The sequence below is a fragment of the Ranitomeya variabilis genome, chromosome 3 (genome assembly GCF_051348905.1).
Source record: "Ranitomeya variabilis isolate aRanVar5 chromosome 3, aRanVar5.hap1, whole genome shotgun sequence".
Taxonomy (NCBI): Eukaryota; Metazoa; Chordata; class Amphibia; order Anura; family Dendrobatidae; genus Ranitomeya; species Ranitomeya variabilis.
Genome location: NC_135234.1, coordinates 461,773,830 through 461,791,872, shown reverse-complemented (window position 1 = coordinate 461,791,872; position 18,043 = coordinate 461,773,830). Strand labels below are relative to the sequence as shown.

Sequence of the window (18,043 nt, the reverse complement as noted above, 5' to 3'; positions counted from 1 at the left end):
GAGATAGGAAAAGCCGGCAATTGAATTACCGGCTTTTCTGCTATCTAGCGCTGAATGAAATATAAATATATATATATGTGTCTCACTGACATATATATATATATATATATATATATATATATATATATATATATATAGGCTGTATATATGTCTTTAAGAATATTTGAGCCGATGGATCCATCATATGTCCATTTTGCAAGCCTGTGAGAAAAAATCGCCGTACGGAAGCCATACGGATGCCATACGGATGACACACGGATAAATTTGTGCGTAAAAATCGCATCCTCGCATTGAATACGGAACAGTGTTTTAGGACAATTACTGCATTTTACGGCCGTAAAAAATGGACCGTATTTTCATACGCCTAGTGTGACGCCGGCCTTACTGCGGATTTTCCACGGTTTTTGTGCGGATTCTACTGCGGTTTTACACCTGCGATTCTTTAATATGGAGCAGGTGTTAAACCACTGTGGATTCCGCACAAAGAATTGACATGCTGCGGAAAATAAACCGCTGCTTTTCCCCGCGTTTTTTTCCTCAGCATGTGCACAGCGGTTTTTATTTTCCATAGGTTAACATGGTACTGTACACCGCATGGAAAACTGCTGCGGATCCACAGCATCAAAAACGCTGCGGATCCGCAGTAAAAACTGCAACGTGTGCACATACCCTCACTGCGGATTTCCTGCGGTTTTTGTGCGGATTTCATCTGCGGTTTAACACCGGCAGATTCCTATTGAGGAGCAGGTGTAAACCGCTGCGGAATCCGCACAAAGAAATGACATGCTGTGGAAAATAAAACGCAGTGTTTCCGCGTGGTATTTTCCGCACCATGTGCACTGCTGATTCGTTTTCCATACGTTTACATGGTACTGTACAACGCATGGAAAACTGCTGCAAAATCCGCAACGTGTGCACATAGCCTAATATTGACCCTCCTTGCTTGCACTAGATGAAAAGTAAAAAATAAAATACAGCTATTATGGTGTTGTTACTGTAGTATATCAGGGATCAATAAATTCACAGTCGCACACACAGGGAATCATTCAGATTCACAGACTGAGACTATCAAACCTTTTTTCAATCTGGTACATCATCACCACAATCGCATTAGGCCTTTATCTATCCCAGTCCTGTGTGCTCTGAGCTTCTAGCCCTACACAGTACAGGCATAAATTGGCGTTTGTTGGCTGACCCCTATCTTTTCTACTGGCTGTGATATTCCTCCCTGACTGACTGGGCTAGACCATGTGAACTGCTTGCTACAGGGCATTATGGGGAAGACTGCGTGGCTACGCCTGAAGATGTTGGCATGCTCGCTGAGTATTCAGCCACGTGTGAAATGACACCGGCCATTCTTATTTACAGTTCTTATTAATTGAATTTCAAATTGCTCAAATTCATGTAGGCCAGCGAATTTCGGGAAATTTGACTAACTCGATCTTCTGCGGATTGATCTGCTTATCTCTATTATTTACGCATTGGACAGACATAAGAACTGCAGCCACATGGACAAAGTTGTGAGCAAAATAATGAATATCTAACCAGGTTTGCATCTGCAGGAATACTTAACAAGAAGCTGTCATATAGATCTAGAATGACACTCACGTGAAAATATGCAGTGAAGGCACTAACAGCTGTGTGCACTGACTGTATTTTACTGTGTCAATAAAACCATCCATACAATATTGGGTGGCTGGGATATAAAGGAGATTTGGTTGTGAAAATATAAGGGAAAGTGAATATCACATTTATTACAATAGACATAGTATGAGGATTTCTATGAGATGATAATCTGCAAAGTATTATAGAAGATGCCAAGTTTATGATGTGAGCTGTGCAACAGCCTGAAGAGAGATAAAATTATTTGGCAAACATAAAGGCAGGCCAGTGTCCATACTAGAAGTTTCCCATTTTCAAACTGGAGCAAAAATCAGTTAGTGAATTCTGTGTATCTGGATACATTTTTTTAAAAAAATCTACATCGACTCTCAAAAGGACAACAATGTTTTGACCTTTTGATTTTCAGTTTCAGTATCTCACAACTATTTTGTACATGATTAGTTATGCAGATTCTTGTCATGTCACTGCATGTTCCTGTTTTGCTTCTAGAAATCTAAATGTACATTTTTATTATTTTGTCATTATTTTGTGAATCCACCTTTGTCTTTCAACACTGCCCGAATCCTTCTGGGCATGCTCAACAAATCTCAACCGAAATCTGATCCCAGGTCTCTTCTACACGTTCCCAGAGTTGGTGCATACTGGTCGACTCACTTGGGTATGTATTCAGTTTTTTCTCCAACTCTACCCACAAGGGTTCGATTTGGTTGAGATCTGGTGACTGTGGGGGGCATTCCAGCACCTCTACTTCATTGTCATTGAACCATTTCTATGCCAAACTCAAAGTATGACTCGATCCATCATTGTGCTGGAACACTGTTGTCCTTTTCATACTCATAGTAGTCGAGTGTACAAAGTAACTCATCTGGTAGAATACTCACATTTAACTCAGCATTGAGACCCCCATTGATCCTGGTCAAGTATCCAACACCTAATACCTCTGTACCCTTACTGACTTCGGCTCGTGTTTTGACCATTCTACTTCTCTGATCCTGCATGTGATATTCTGTTACTGAACTTGGCTCATTTTTTTATACCATTCTACAGCCTGACAACTTTTGTTCCCATCCTAACCTCTTGGTACTTATTCTGACTCATCAAGGCAGTATGAGTCTCTAAATCCTTAGCCATCAATTCCTTAGATAACTGTATGATTGCTGTACTCACATGCCATGCTTCCTCAGACATTGCCAACTCAGCCGGACTGACTTGTAATAAAGGTACCTTCACACTGAACAACTTAACAATGATAACGATAGCGATCCGTGACGTTGCAGCGTCCTGGATAGCGATATCATTGTGTTTGACACGCAGCAGCGATCTGGATCCTGCTGTGACATCGTTGGTCGGAGCTAGAAGGCCAGCACCTTATTTCGTCGCTGGATCACCCGCTGACATCGCTGAGTCGGCGTGTGTGACACCGATTCAGCGATGTCTTCACTGGTAACCAGGGTAAGCATCGGGTTACTAAGCACAGTGCCGCGCTTAGTAACCCGATATTTACCCTGGTTACCATTGTAAATGTAAAAAAAACCAAACACTACATACTTACATTCCGGTGTCTGTCGCGTCCCCCGGCGTCCGCTTCCCTGCACTGTGTCAGCGCCGGCCGGCCGTAAAGCAGAGCACAGCGGTGACGTCACCACTCTGATTTACGGCTGGCGCTTACACAGTGCAGGGAAGCGGATGCCGGGGGACGCGACAGACACCGGAATGTAAGTATGTAGTGTTTTTTTTTTTTTACATTTACACTGGTAACCAGGGTAAACATTGGGTTACTAAGCGCGGCTCTGCGCTTAGTAACCCGATGTTTACCCTGGTTACCCGGGGACTTCGGCATCGTTGGTCGCTGGAGAGCTGTCTGTGTGACAGCTCTCCAGCGACCACACAATGACGAAACAGCGACGCTGCAGCGATCGGCATCGTTGTCTATATCGCTGCAGCGTCGCTTAATGTGACGGTACCTTAAGAGTCTAGGAGAAAAAAAGAGTTGATATGCTCTGAAATCTTGTATTAAGTACAAAGCAGCAGGTGGAAAGAGTAATCCCAAGCAGAGGAGTATATATGTGCATCCAAAGATGGCTACATCAAACTGATAATGAAGAAGAAGGGAGGAACAAGGGCTAATATCATCATCTTTAGGAGAGACAAAGGGGCAAACTTAGAGGGCAGAGCTTCTCCATAGCAACAACAAAATGCAATGCATATTACAGAAGATACACATTTTCCCATTCAAGATCATGGGACACAACAGTACTGACCCGGCTTTCTGACCAACGTCTGCTAGCCTGCTCCAACTGTCATTACCATCTTCATGAACTTAACCCAGGTGGCCCTGCAAAAGTCCAGATCCCTGTATAGCGGGTAAATGATGAAGGCCAGGGTCCATGTAGGGAATGCGATCTACATCCACTGCTTGTTGAACCATTGCAATTATTCTCCTATGGGCAAGAGTAATTTACACACTCTCTGGATTCATAAACAGCACAGTGATTCTATCCCTTCATATAATGGTACTAGTGAAGTTTTGATTGATCTCATAAGATAAGTTGTTGATGCTTATCAATCTGAAAAAAAGCCACAAAACCATCTCTAAAGAGTTTGAAGTCCACCAGTCCACAGTCAGACAGATTGTGCAAAAATAAAGGAAATTCAAGACCATTATTACCCTTCCCAGGAATGGTCGACCAATATAGATCACTCTAAGTGCAAAGTGTAGAATAGTTCACTAAGTTACAAAGGTACCAAAGCTAAACTCTAAATGCCTGTCTTCATTAACTAATTAACTAGTTCATTAGTCCATAATTAGGAGGACACTAAATAATAATGGTGTGCATAGTTGCAAGGAGAAAGCCATACTCTCCAAAAAGAACTTTGCTGCCCATCTTCAATTTGTTAACCCCTTGCCATTTTATTTATTTCGTTTTTTCCCTCCCCTTCTTCAAAGAGCCATAACTTTTTCATATTTCTGTCAACATAGCTGTATAAGGGCTTGTTTTTTGTGCAACCAGTTGTACTTTTGAATAGCACCAATGATTTTACTATATAGTGTACTGAAAAACAGGGAAAAAATTCCAAGTGCGGTGAAATTGCAATTCAACAATTGTTTTTTTTTTTTTATTTACCATGTTCACTACATGGTAAAACTGACCCAGCAATATGATTCTCCAGGTCGGTACGTGTACGCAGATACCAAACATGTATAGTTTATTTTTTACTTATGTGGTGAAAAAAAATTCAGACATTTGCATGAAAAAAAGTTTTTGCGTTTGTTGCCAGTTTCCAAACCCGTTGCGTTTCCATTTTTCAGGATCTGGGGCTGTACGATAGCTTATTTTTTTGCGCTCTGTGCTTACACTTTTATTTAGGGGTAAATGCGATGTTTTGATAACCTCTAATTACATGTTATTGCAATGTTGCAGCTGCCAAAAAAAGCTGTAATCCTGTTTTTAGATTTTTTTCTCGTTACGATGTTAGCTGATTGGATTAATTTATTTAATATTTTAATAGATTGGACATTTCTGAATGCAGCGATATTACATGTATATATTTTTTGATTGTGACAAAAGGGGTGATTTTAACTTTTGTTTTTTAAATTTTTTTCACATTTGTAAATTTTTGTTTTCACTTTTACTTTATTTAATAGTCAACTTAGGAGATTTGAAGCTGTGATTGTCTGCGCTATACATAGTAGTGCTTCGGCAATGCTATTTATAGCAAAAATCAGAATCTCCTATGAAAAACAGCCACGAGCTGGCGTTTAGAGGAGTATTGTAATGACTGGCACGGTGGTCTTCTGCAGACCCCCATCTGTCGTGACAACCCATCGGCGCCCTACGATCATGTGACAGGGGCGCTGATGGGAGGCCAGAATGACGCTTGATCGACAGCGGGGATCTAACTGGCTAACAGCTGCTAGTGTAGTGCCGCAGCTCTTATAAGCACTGATTACATCAGCTGTCATGTGCGGGGAAAGATGTGGGCTCAACCCCGGAGCCCGCATCAAAGTCAGGGATGCGACATATGAAGTAACTGTTAGTCATATACCTGAAGAGGTTGAAGAGTAACTGTCATTTTCATTTTTATGTCATGAATCAATAGTATACGTGAAAATAAGCAATTTTGTAATATATCTTATCTGAGAGATTTACTTCTTTCTGCCAAAATTGATCAGTCAAAATTCTAAATTCTGAGGTAAAATCTGAATTCAGTGAAGACAGACTTTCCAATTAATGAGACAGGAGATAGCAGCAGCTACTGATGAGCTTCTATGTAGACAGGAGGGGGAGGAAAAGGAGGGTGGAGCTCTGCCTCTAGCTCCTCCCTCATCCCGTCTACATAAAATTGTATCCACAGCAGCTGCCATCTCCTGTCTCAATGATGGAGCTTTTTGGTTTAAATGAGAAGCAATATGTTTGGAGAAAGATAACTGCAATAGGGCATAAAAACCTCGAACCATTTGTGAAACATGGTGATGGTCATGGTAGTATCCTAGTTTAGGTTTGTTTTGCTGCATCTGGTTCAGGAAGGCTTTCCATCATTGATGTAATAATGAATTCTGAAGTGTGTAAGAAAATTCTGAAGGAAAATAGTTGGACGTCTGTGCATGAGTTGAATCTCCGATTGATTGCTCTCAGTGAGAGAAGCAAACATAATAATCCTATGGCTATAATAACTTTTATCAGCTAACAAAAATAAAAGAAGTGATGTTACAAAGCAAGCTTTTGAGATTATTTAGGTCTCTTCATCAAGGATGATATAACAATATATCTGAAGAAGCATACAGTGGGTGAAATAAGTATTGAATGCTTCACCAATTTTCTAAGTATACATACTTCTAAAGGTGCTATTAACATGAAATTCTCACCAGATGTTGGTAACAACCCATCCCATCCACACAGGTAAAGAAATCAAACCACAGATGTCCACAAATTAAGTTCTGTAATAATGAGAAATGACACAGGGAAAATGTATTGAACAGATAAACAAAAGAGAGGTTCAAAAAGCCATGGAAAGTCATGACACCAGCTGAAATCTGTCAGTAATTGGAAAGCAAATCTGCCACTTTGTGAAAAATAACATCAGCTGGTTCAACTGATGGCCTATAAAACGGTGTCCCATTACCAAGGTGCCACATAAGAAACATCTTATGATAGGTAAAACCTGTGAGCTGTCTCAAGACCTTTGCTACCTCATTGTTGCAAAACATACTGATGGCATTGATTACAGAAGAAGTTCTAAACTCCTGAAGGTTCCATTGAGTAGCTTTGGGCCCATAATCTGAAAGTGAAAAGCACATCATTTCACCATAAATCAGCCACAACCAGGTGCCCCCGCAATATTTCAGACAGATCAGAAAAGTGGTCCAAGAGCAAGAGAAAAAATTATAAATTAGTAATGAGTTTCATTACTAACAATAGATTCAGAAGGTATCCCATTTTCTTCAAGATATAACTGGCAAGCGACTAGTCCTTCTTCATGTAGGATGTTATCCAAAGCACACAAGTTGTTCTACAGAAGAATGGCCAAATCAAAGTCTTGACCTTATTGCTATAGAAATGTTGTGGAAGCGAGAAGTTCACGGGTGGGAACCCACCAATATAACAGAGTTAAAGCTGTTCTGTAGGGAGACATGGTATAAAGTGGAAATGTTTAGATGCAGCTATTGCTGTACTATTGTAATCAATTTGTGTCACACCAGATACTGAAAACAAAGATTAACATACTGTTTCCATTTATAGACAAAAAATACAAAGTATAATAATTTTGACTCTTTTGTTTGATTAGGCTGTGGTTATCTAGTTACATGACTTGTGTGAAAATCTGATACATAGTATACATAGTTAGTAACATTACTGTTGGTAGTAAAGACATGTTTAAGTCCCTCTCCCACCCATTCAGAAACACCTCTCTTTCAATAAGGTCTACCCCCTTTTTTATTTCCACCACATTTGGTCCAAGAAGAGTCCTGGTGACTTTGAGACTAATTGCACCTATGTTTATATTGTCTATTGAGTCATACCAAGTTCCCTCTACCTTAAAAGTGAGAGAATGAATGATTCCTCTGGCTGATAATTTATATATCAATATGCTGCTAAGAGATTCGTGAGAGAGCCAAGTGCTGTGTGCAACTAGTGAGCAGGTTGATTAACTGTCTATACAGAACACATGTCTCTATGTGTAAAAGAACAATAATGCTTCTGTGTGATATGTGCGATTACATTTAATATAATATCTGCTAATATTTTGGCTTCTAATTCCTTAATTATAAGAACTGTGCTGTTTCTACATTCTGGTTAACCTTTTTTTTTTACATTTTATAGACAGGAAATTTGTCAAGCAATGTGTATACAATGTGAATACCTGTATACACGCCAAAGAAAAATGTCTAAAGGAGATGTGTTTGCACCTAGATGTCATGTTGATTAATGCCAGCATTCATTAGAAATGGCCTGAAGTAACCTTCAATGAAAAAAGGTCACTGCTGAAAAGATTATTCAGTTCTGTATCCACCCTTCATACCCACCTACCTAATCGAGTTTTACTGGCATGAGAAGGTTAATGAACTATCTCTTCTCATTTACTTCTAGGTAAGGACTAACTGAGATTTTCTTACCAAGAAGATGGGACTTCTTTCCTTCCTACGACAACGTCTTGGACTATCATGTCTGTTCTTGGTACTTCTGGTCATGGTACTTGTATGCCCAGGTGAGTATGGCAGCTTACTAATGTACAGGGTTCACTTGCTTACTTTATTTTCAAAGGTTTAATGTACAAATTTCTAGAAAATTATAAAACTTGGTGTCGGTTGCTCTCTAGAGAAAGTTGATACCATTAAGTAAAGCTAAGATGCTGCAATTATATTGTGAATATTTACTAGTAACACAGAAACAACCACACAAAATATGCACAAGTGAATTTATCAGAAAGCAAATCTTGTTCAGGTTTTTTTTTTTTAGAGAAAAACAAATTCTCCTTTACTATGAAAAATTCAAATTCTATGTAAATTGCTTGCAAGACTTTAGATATAGTGAAAAACAGAAAGATAGTGATGCAAGGTTGTCGGCTTTGGCTGCATTAAATATCAAATCTTTGTTACTCCTTACAGAGTAGATCTTAATATTTAAGAATATGCCTATTCATTCATGAGCCAGTGTAGAAATTACATTGCCGGATGTTAGTAGAGATAAGCCAAAGGTCACCATTTATTCCCCTGTAGATTGGTCCAAATTTAGTGATATTTCCATATTGGACAACTCCATACCTCCATGTCTTCTTGTCAGTCAAATATTTCAGATACAGTTGTGGTTTATCCCGACAGTTCCTATTCATGAAAGATGCCTCAGCTTGGTGTTACCTTCATGATCTGGACCACCTCGTGCTATTATTGTTGTCTATGGAGAATCTCTAGGCGTGTTCTAGAGCTGCAAGTAATATATAGTAATATCTGTTACTGATGTATATACCGTAAGAAGTATAGACCACTCTAAAATGAGCCATTATAATATCTTGGTGTACTACAAATGACAAAGTGTTCTGTCATATGGGCACATAAATCGTCCGCCAAGAGAAATGATCAACTATATAGAATGTCTATTGGCACTCGTTCACATCTATTTAAATATTTAACAATCATGAAGTTTTCATAGAATCGATTGTGCAGTTTTGTTTCTTGGTCCTCCTAAAATTTCTATTCTAAAAATTACAGTAGGTAAATGCCTAACTAACTACACAAGGAAATGTGGTGATGACAAATAATTGTTTGCATAAAAGATGCAATCAATGGCAAATTCACAGTGATCGAATGACAATACATTTGTGCGTGTTTAGACTAGGCAATGCTTGTGAATGATCATATGTATTAAGGCTACTTTCACATTAGGGTTGTGCACTGCACGTCGCTATGAGTCGTTCTGTAGAAAAAACGCATCCTGCAAAATTGCTTGCAGGATGCGTTTTTTCTCCATAGACTTGAATTAGCGACGCAGTGCGACGCATTGCCACACATCGCAACCGTCGTGCGACGGTTGCGTCGTGTTGCGTCGGACCGTCGGCACAAAAAAAACGTTGCATGTAACGTTTTTTTGTGCGTCAATAGCGTCTTTTCCGACCGCGCATGCGCGGCCGGAACTCCTCCCCCGCCTCCCCGTACATCACAATGGGGCAGCGGATGCGATGTAAAACAGCATCCGCTGCCCCCGTTGTGCGGCGCTTCCACACTATGCGTCGGTGCGCTGCAACGTCGCATAGTGACGTGCAGTGCACGACGCTAGTGTGAAAGTAGCCTTAAGCGAATACTGCACTGTGTAAATGGCCATTACTAAACCATGTATATACTAATATAGTAAATAACACTACTATATACTCTGTGGGGTTTGCTGGCAAAACTGGTCTTACATAAAAGTGCCCCTCAAAATAGGGGGCAGCTGTCATCTATTAAAAATGAGAAGAGTAACCGCTATCAGACACCTCTTGTTTCAGAACCCCTTCTGAGAATATATAGGTTGAGGGATAAAACTTAACATGCTAACCTCTTTTCCTTAACATTGTCTATCAGTTAAGAGTTTAAATGGCCTCTATACACATAAAATAATTAGTTGAAATAATCAGTCTTGGCAGACTTTATTCTAACGTGTATCTTACCAGGAGTATATCACCTAAAGAGCTTGCAAGATACTTACAGAACATAATGTATTTCTTTTGCAATATTCCATTATTGGGAAGCACATTCAAGAATGAACACATCTATGTAAAGCTAAACTTGTTTCCTTATCACCTAGAACATACTTGAAAAGTGAAGAATTTGATCCTCAGATTTATCAAGATTACCAAGAGTGGAGTTGTTCATAAGTTTATTAAAGCACCACTCCAACATTTAATTTTTATTTCAGAGTTAGAGTGGTGCAACTAATGTAAGTTCCCTGACCCTAGTAATATACATATTACATCTATTTTCAGTAAGCCAGGAGGCATCGACTGTTAGCTTTATGTTGACTTCTTGTAGGTTGAATGGATATTTGTGAATTGATGAATGGTTGTTATTTACCTGCTATATCAGCTCCTACAGTTATCTTTGCAAAACAGGGATGCAGGGTCACTAAACAATGATGTTTGCTGATACATTGATTAAATATTGCATGATGCAATACAGTTGACTTGCAAACTTTGAAGGATAAACTATAAATAATCAAACAATGTGGGTTAACATCATCACCTCTTCCCCTTCACCTGTAAATCATGGCTTGAAGGACAACAGTTGTGAACTATATAAGTGGGATATGCCTCTGTAACAGGTCATCCAAGTCATCCAGAAAACCAGAGACTCTTTACAAAACCACAGCCAGGAACACTGTACAAGACAACTACCAGAACATCATAGCTCCATCGCGAAGGACACAGATTTGACATTCTACAGGATGCCAGCTTAGGGGACTAAGGCCCCAGCTGAAAGAATACAAATCAGCTCCATTGACCATCACTGAACCCATGGATACATTTGGGGTAGTCAGGGTTTGAATCCACCGGTCACCTGAGCCTCATGGATACATTTGGGAAATCTAGGATTGGGACCCACCGGTCACCTGGCTCCATGGAGATGTTCCTTCCGAGAAGCCAGGTTATGACCCTGCGATCACCTGGCCTTGCACCTCAATGGACTGTCAGCTTCCGAAGCTTGACGTTACCACCTCTCTGTGCATGCCACTGGTGGGGGAAGTCGGCCCTGGATGCTCTGAAGTCACTACTGCTCTTATCCCAGTGAGTCAGTGAAAGGGTGAGACTCTGTAATTTTGCACCATCTTGGGTATTTTGCTGGGACTGTTCTATGTGTTTGTCTGTTTTGTGGTTCAATAAAGTATTGCCATACTGTTTTACTCTCACCCTGTATTGTCTGAGTAGTATTATGCCCATGGTAAAAGGAGAGCGGGAGTTTGATGGGATAAGTCCTGGTTCATGCAGTTTTGGCTAAAGGACTAGCATATCAGCTGACCCTCCCGTGCCCCCACACCACCTTTGGCTTTCAACACTGCCTAAATCCTTCTGGGCATGCTCTCAATTAGATTCAAACATGTCTCAATTGAAATCTTTTCTCAGACCTCTTCTACACGTTTCCAACGTTGGTGCACACGGGTAGACTCATTTGGGTATGTATACAGTTTTTTCTTTTCGATTGGGTTGAAGTCTGGGGACTACAAGATTTGAACCAGTGATGATTTGCCTAGATAACAACCTAAAACACACGGAGCTATTAGGGAATGTGAAAACAGCTTGTATTTTGTAGTATACAGCAAGAAAAATATTTTTCCAACACCAGGAGCAAAGCAGTAACAATGCAGTGACATGACAAGAATCTGCAAAAATAATCATATGCTAAATAGTTGTAAGTCAAATTTATGTATTATATAGCCAAGATGATTGCCTATAAAATGATGGTAGTCTCATGTTCATACCAGTAGTGGATGGTGAGACAGAGACTGAATGTCAAAAGTTCAAAACATTGTTACCCTTTTGCTCGTCAATGTATCCCTACATCCACTGATCCTGTCAGCCCCATCGATTTCCCATTCAGTCCCACAGTATATCCGAGATCCATTTTGTAAGGCCTCATACTACCCAGAACATTTTGTACTCACATCTGCTATCAACCCACTGCACCTTGAACTTCACCTTGTCGCAAATTAACTCTCCTCTAGAAAAAGGAAGCAATCTGTTTTTTTATTTGATCCTAACCCCCCCCCCCCCACTGTGGGCTAGATCAAAAACTTAACTATATCTGTCCCTGGAGCCTGTCACAGGGCATATCTAACCTTTCACTTATATTCTAACATCACTACTTAACTACAGTGCACGCTGGTGTGCAAACAAACTGCTTTTTTAAAAGCAAAAATCCTGTTGCTCCTTTCTGCAAAGTTATCTTGTTTATTTGTCCACACTTTTGTGTGCAGCAGTCCTTTGTATTGCTGCCATACTTGTCCTGAGATCATTGTAGGGAGATTGAAATTGTACTACAGTCCTTGTATTTTTTCATATATCTTCCAGCCACGTTCTGCCACTTACATTGTGTTGTGTTATACACTGGGCCTGAGTTTTGGTGCAGTCTCCCCCCAAAAAAAAGGGAGATTCAAATTGTCACAAAGTGGATATACGTCAGTTTTGTTAGTTTGTCGTATATCAGCCAGCCACGTTCTGCCACTTACATTGTGTTGTGCTATACACTGGGCCTGAGTTTTGATGCAGTCTCCCCCCAAAAAAGGGAGATTCAAATTGTCACAAAGTGGATATACGTCAGTTCTGTTAGTTTGTTGTGTATCAGCCAGCCACATTCTGCCACTTACATTGTGTTGTGTTATACACTGGGCCTGAGTTTTGGTGCAGTCTCCCCCCAAAAAAAGGGAGATTTAAATTCTCAATAAGTTTATATACACCTTCTACCTTGTTTTACAGTACCATATAACGGTTGTCATTTTGGTTAGATTTTCCCAAAAATGAGGAAGTCTGGTGGAAGAGGCCGTGGGCGGTCGTTGCCAGCTGGTACTGATGGTGGTGGTGGTGGTGGAGCATCTGGTGGTAGTGGGAAAAGAAAAATAGCACCTAAGGCTGGAGGTGTTGAGCCAGCGTCATCGTCTGGCTACACAAGGCCTCGAAGGCTCCCTTATCTAGGAGTAGGAAAACCGCTTTTAATGCCGGAGCAGCAGGAAAAAGTTTTGGCTTTCCTTGCTCACTCAGCCTCTAGCTCTTTCGCCTCCTCTTCAGAAAGTTCCAAATATAAAAGCAGCGAGTCGTCAGTGGATGCTCCCGGTCAGGAACAAGACGTTGCCTTGTGTCCTTCACCCAAACCAAAAGTGAAGGATGTGTCAGGCGACACTACAGGTTACTCCATGGAGCTCTTTACACATACCATGCCTGGGTTAGAAAAGGAAATTGTTAACTGCCCATTACAAGATGAATCGGACATGGAGTGCACTGATGCACAGCCACAGCTAGATTATTATGCTGTTCCATTGACTCAGATCACTACATTGCCCTCGCAGTGTACTCAGCCAGAATCTGAACCTGATGAGACTATGGTGCCCCATCCCGAACGCTATAGCACCTTACACGGCGATACAGAGGAAGGTGCACATGACATTGAAGAGGAGGTGATAGATGACCCAGTTGTTGACCCAGATTGGCAGCCATTGGGGGAAGAGGGTGCCGCTGCCAGTAGCTCAGAAGCGGAGGAGGATGATCCGCAGCAGCCATCTACATCGCAACAGCTGTCATCGAGCCCGTATCAAGCCAAAAACGTGTGTCAAAAACAAAAACAGTCTTAGGACAGCGTGGCCCTCTGGTGAAAGTAGCACAGCGTGCAATGCCTGAAAAGGTATTCCATAGTATGAAGAGTGTAGTGTGACAATTTTTTAACCAAGATCCGAATGATCACTCAAAAGTTATCTGTAAGAAATGCTCAAAGACCTTTAGCAGAGGGAAGAATCTTCAAAACTTAAATACAACATGCATGCGGAGACATTTAACCAGCATGCACTTGCAAGCCTGGACTAACTACCAAACGTCACGTACCGTTGGTGCACCTGCTCAGAATGAAGGTAGTCAGCAACGCTACATTGCTTCCCTCACTGTAAGCCCACCGGTTAGGACACCACTAGCAGCAAATGTGGAGGTATCGTCGCAAGGCCAAAGCAGTCAGGGAATCACAAGGTTTTTGGCAGGAAACCCTGTATGTGGGCCAACATCAAGAATACCATCACCAACCCTCTCTCAATCCACCATGTCCACCACCACCACCACCGCTAGTTCCACCATATGCAGCTCTCCAGTCCAGCTCACCCTACAAGAGACTCTCGTTAGGAAAAGAAAGTACTCCTCCTCTCATCCGCGCACACAGGGTTTGAACGCCCACATTGCTAGACTAATCTCGTTAGAGATGATGCCCTACCGGTTGGTTGAAAGCGAAGCTTTCAAAGACCTGATGGCCTACGCAGTACCACGCTATGACCTACCCAGTCAGCACTTCTTTGCGAGAAAAGCCATCCCAGCCCTCCACCAGCATGTCAAAGACCTCATTGTCCATGCACTGAGGCAATCAGTCAGTGGAAAGGTGCACCTCACAACAGATGCATGGACCAGTAGGCATGGCCAGGGACGTTACGTGTCCATCACGGCGCACTGGGTTAATGTGGTGGATGCAGGGTCCACAGGGGACAGCCATAGTGGGACAGTTCTGCCTAGCCCACGGTTTAGGAAACAATTGGCTGTAGGCATTCGCCACCCCTCCTCCTCCTCCTCCTCCTCCAAAAGCGAAAGCTCATCCACAGAGCACAGTCCCATGACCACTCCATCCGCAGCTGCCAGTGTTGCACACGAGGTGTCCCATTATGGAACAGCTAGTGGTAAGCGTCAGCAGGCTGTGTTGTAAATGAAGTGTTTGGGCGACAAGAGACACACCGCGGAAGTACTGGCCGAGTACTTGCAGCAAGAAACTCAGTCATGGCTGGGCAGTGTACATCTTGAGGCAGGCAAGGTAGTCAGTGATAACGGAAGGAATTTTAAGGCTGCCATAGCCCTTTCAGAACTGAAACACATACCTTGCCTGGCTTACACCTTGAACCTGGTGGTGCAGTGCTTCCTGAAAAATTATCCGGGGTTACCAGCCCTGCTCCTGAAGGTGCGAAGACTTTGCCCGCACATCCGCCGGTCGCCCGTACACTCCAGCCGTATGCTGAACCATCAGCGATCGCTGAATCTTCCCCAGCACCGCCTAATAATCGACGTTGCAACAAGGTGGAACTCCACACTGCACATGCTTCAGAGGCTGTACGAACAGAGGCGTGCTGTAATTTATTTGTGTGAGGATACACATACACGGGCAGGCACTTGGATGGCAGACATGGAGTTGTCTGGTGTGCAGTGGTCGAAGCTACAAGACCTCTGTCAAGTCCTTCAGTGTTTTGAGGAATGCACACGGCTGGTAAGTGCAGACGACGCCATCATAAGCATGAGTATCCCACTAATGCAAAGTTTGACGCACATTAAGGAGCAGGCATCTGCAGCTGAGGAGGAGGGAACGTGAAAGAAAAAACAAAGCCAGCTCACCGTTTTTGTAGAGAGCACGGAACCAGATCCTGACAAGACTTTGGAAGATAGAAAAAATGCAATGTTCCAGCTCAATAAAATATAAACAGTTTATTGGAAAAAAATTGTTTAAGTTAAAATGCAAATTGCAAAAGAAATATACAAAAAGTGCTCCTAATACATCACCGTAGCCCCAGTGGGTAAAGCAACGCGTTTTGACCGTACCGCGGTCTTTGTCAAAGCTTTGACAAAGACCACGGTACGTTCGAAATACGTTGCTTTACCCACTGGGGCTATGAGGAGGAGGGAAGCCTTGATGACAGTCAGCCATTGTCTGCTCAGGGAACTCTCCTGGACGAGGTGGCGGACGAAGAGGAGGAGGGGGAGGATGATGGGGATGAATATTTATGGGAGGAGGATGCTTCTCAGGGGGCAATAGAAACTGGTGGCGTTGCAAGGTCAGGTACAGGGTTTTTGCGGGACACAAGTGATGTTGATTTGCAAGAAAGTGCTCCTCAACCCAGCACAAGCAGTGAATTGACACCTGGAACATTGGCCCACATGGCTGAGTATGCCTTGCGTATCCTAAAAAGTGACCCCCGCATTATCAAAATGATGACCGATGACGATTACTGGTTGGCCTGCCTCCTGGATCCACGATATAAAGGAAAATTACAAAATATTATGCCACATGAGAACCTTGAGCAAATATTGGCTACCAAACAAGCAACTCTTGTAGACCGTTTGGTTCAGGCATTCCCAGCACACAGCGGTGGTGATGATTCTCACACGAGCCGTAGGGGGCAACATTGCAGAGGTGTTAGAGGTGCACAAATCCAAAGTGGCGTTGGACAGAGGGGTTTTATGACCAGGTTGTGGAGTGATTTCGTAATGACCGCTGACACGACAGGTACTGCTGCATCGATTCAAAGTGACAGGAGACAGCAATTTTCCAGTATGGTTACGAACTACTTTTCCTCCCTCATCGATGTTCTCCCTCACAGGTCATTCCCCTTTGATTACTGGGAATCTAAAATAGACACCTGGCCTGAATTGGCAGAATATGCATTACAGGATCTCGCTTGCCCTGCTGCTAGTGTGCTATCCGAAAGAGTCTTCAGTGCTGCTGGTTCAATACTGACCGAAAAAAGGACACGTCTGGCTACCCGAAATGTCGATGATCTAACCTTCATTAAAATGAACCAATCATGGATTTCAAATTATTTGGCCCCACCTTCCCCTGCTGACACGTAGCTTGCCTGAAAAATGTGTTGCTTTTGGCCTCCTCTTACTGACTGCTTCAATTCATCCATTTGCAGCTGCTGAATGTCCACCATAGGCCATTTTTATACCTCCCTAAATGGGCTGACTCCCCCCACAGGGCCGTGTTCACCACCTGGCGCAAGCACCCATGCGAGTGCCGTTTGCCTGGACAGGTGGGTGTGCCCACTCTTGGGTGACGGCACTGGCACAGGGTCCCTCATAGTACAATGAAGTGTCTCTGATGGTGGCGGTGCACAACCAACGTCAGACACACCGTCATAATATGAGGGGCCCTGTGCCAGTACCACCGCCCACGAGAGTGTTCCCCCCAGCTCGAACAGTGCTCTACCACTTGCAATACTTACCTCTCCCTGCTCCACCACTGTGTAGTCTGTGCTGTTAAATCCTTCAATGGCACTGCCAATACAAATTTGTTGAAATGATAGATGATAGTTAAATTATACAGGGGCCCTGGCCTCCATTTAGACCAGTTAATACTTTGCGCCTACTACCACTGTCTGCTACTCAGCAGAGGAGCCCACCCCTGTACCTAGCTATGCCACCTGTTTATTTATGAACAATTTTTTGGCAGACATTTAGCCCACTTTATTATTAGGGCCTACTAACTGTGTCTGCCGCGCATTACAGTTGTCCTCCACTGAACAAAGCAATGCCGCCTGTGTAGTCCTGTTACCAATTTTGAACTGCATTTAGCCTACTAAATTATTTGGGCCTACTAACTGTGTCAGCCACTCATTACAGTTGTCCTCCACTGAACAAAGCAATTGCGCCTGTTTAGTCCTGTTACCAATTTTGAACTGCATTAAGCCTACTTAATTATTTGGGCCTCCAAACTGTGTCTGCTGTTGTGAATTCCATCTGGGCTCCCTCTGGTGGCCTTTAGCAATACTGCGGGTCTGGAGCTGGGCTCAGCTGCCTCATTTCCTGCTATGCTGGTTCCTATTTAACACCACCTGGACCTTTACTTGTTGCCTGCTGTCGTTGTATTCAGTACTGGTTCTGATCTCTCTGGACTTCCTTGTGACCTGTCTCCATCTGGAGAAGCAAAGTCTTGCTAGTTCTTGTT

At 42.5% G+C, this 18,043-nt stretch overlaps 1 protein-coding gene across 1 annotated transcript in view; it reads left to right on the top strand.

Annotated features, from left to right (window-relative positions):
* The window catches only part of ECRG4 (ECRG4 augurin precursor), a 78,918-nt gene that overhangs the window by 41,965 nt on the left and 18,910 nt on the right, over window positions 1-18,043 (top strand). Inside the window, exon 2 of the mRNA XM_077296606.1 lies at window positions 8,214-8,331. Within this exon, the coding sequence (XP_077152721.1) occupies window positions 8,247-8,331 (85 nt within the window). The 5' untranslated portion in view covers window positions 8,214-8,246. The remainder of the gene's footprint in view (window positions 1-8,213; window positions 8,332-18,043) is intronic.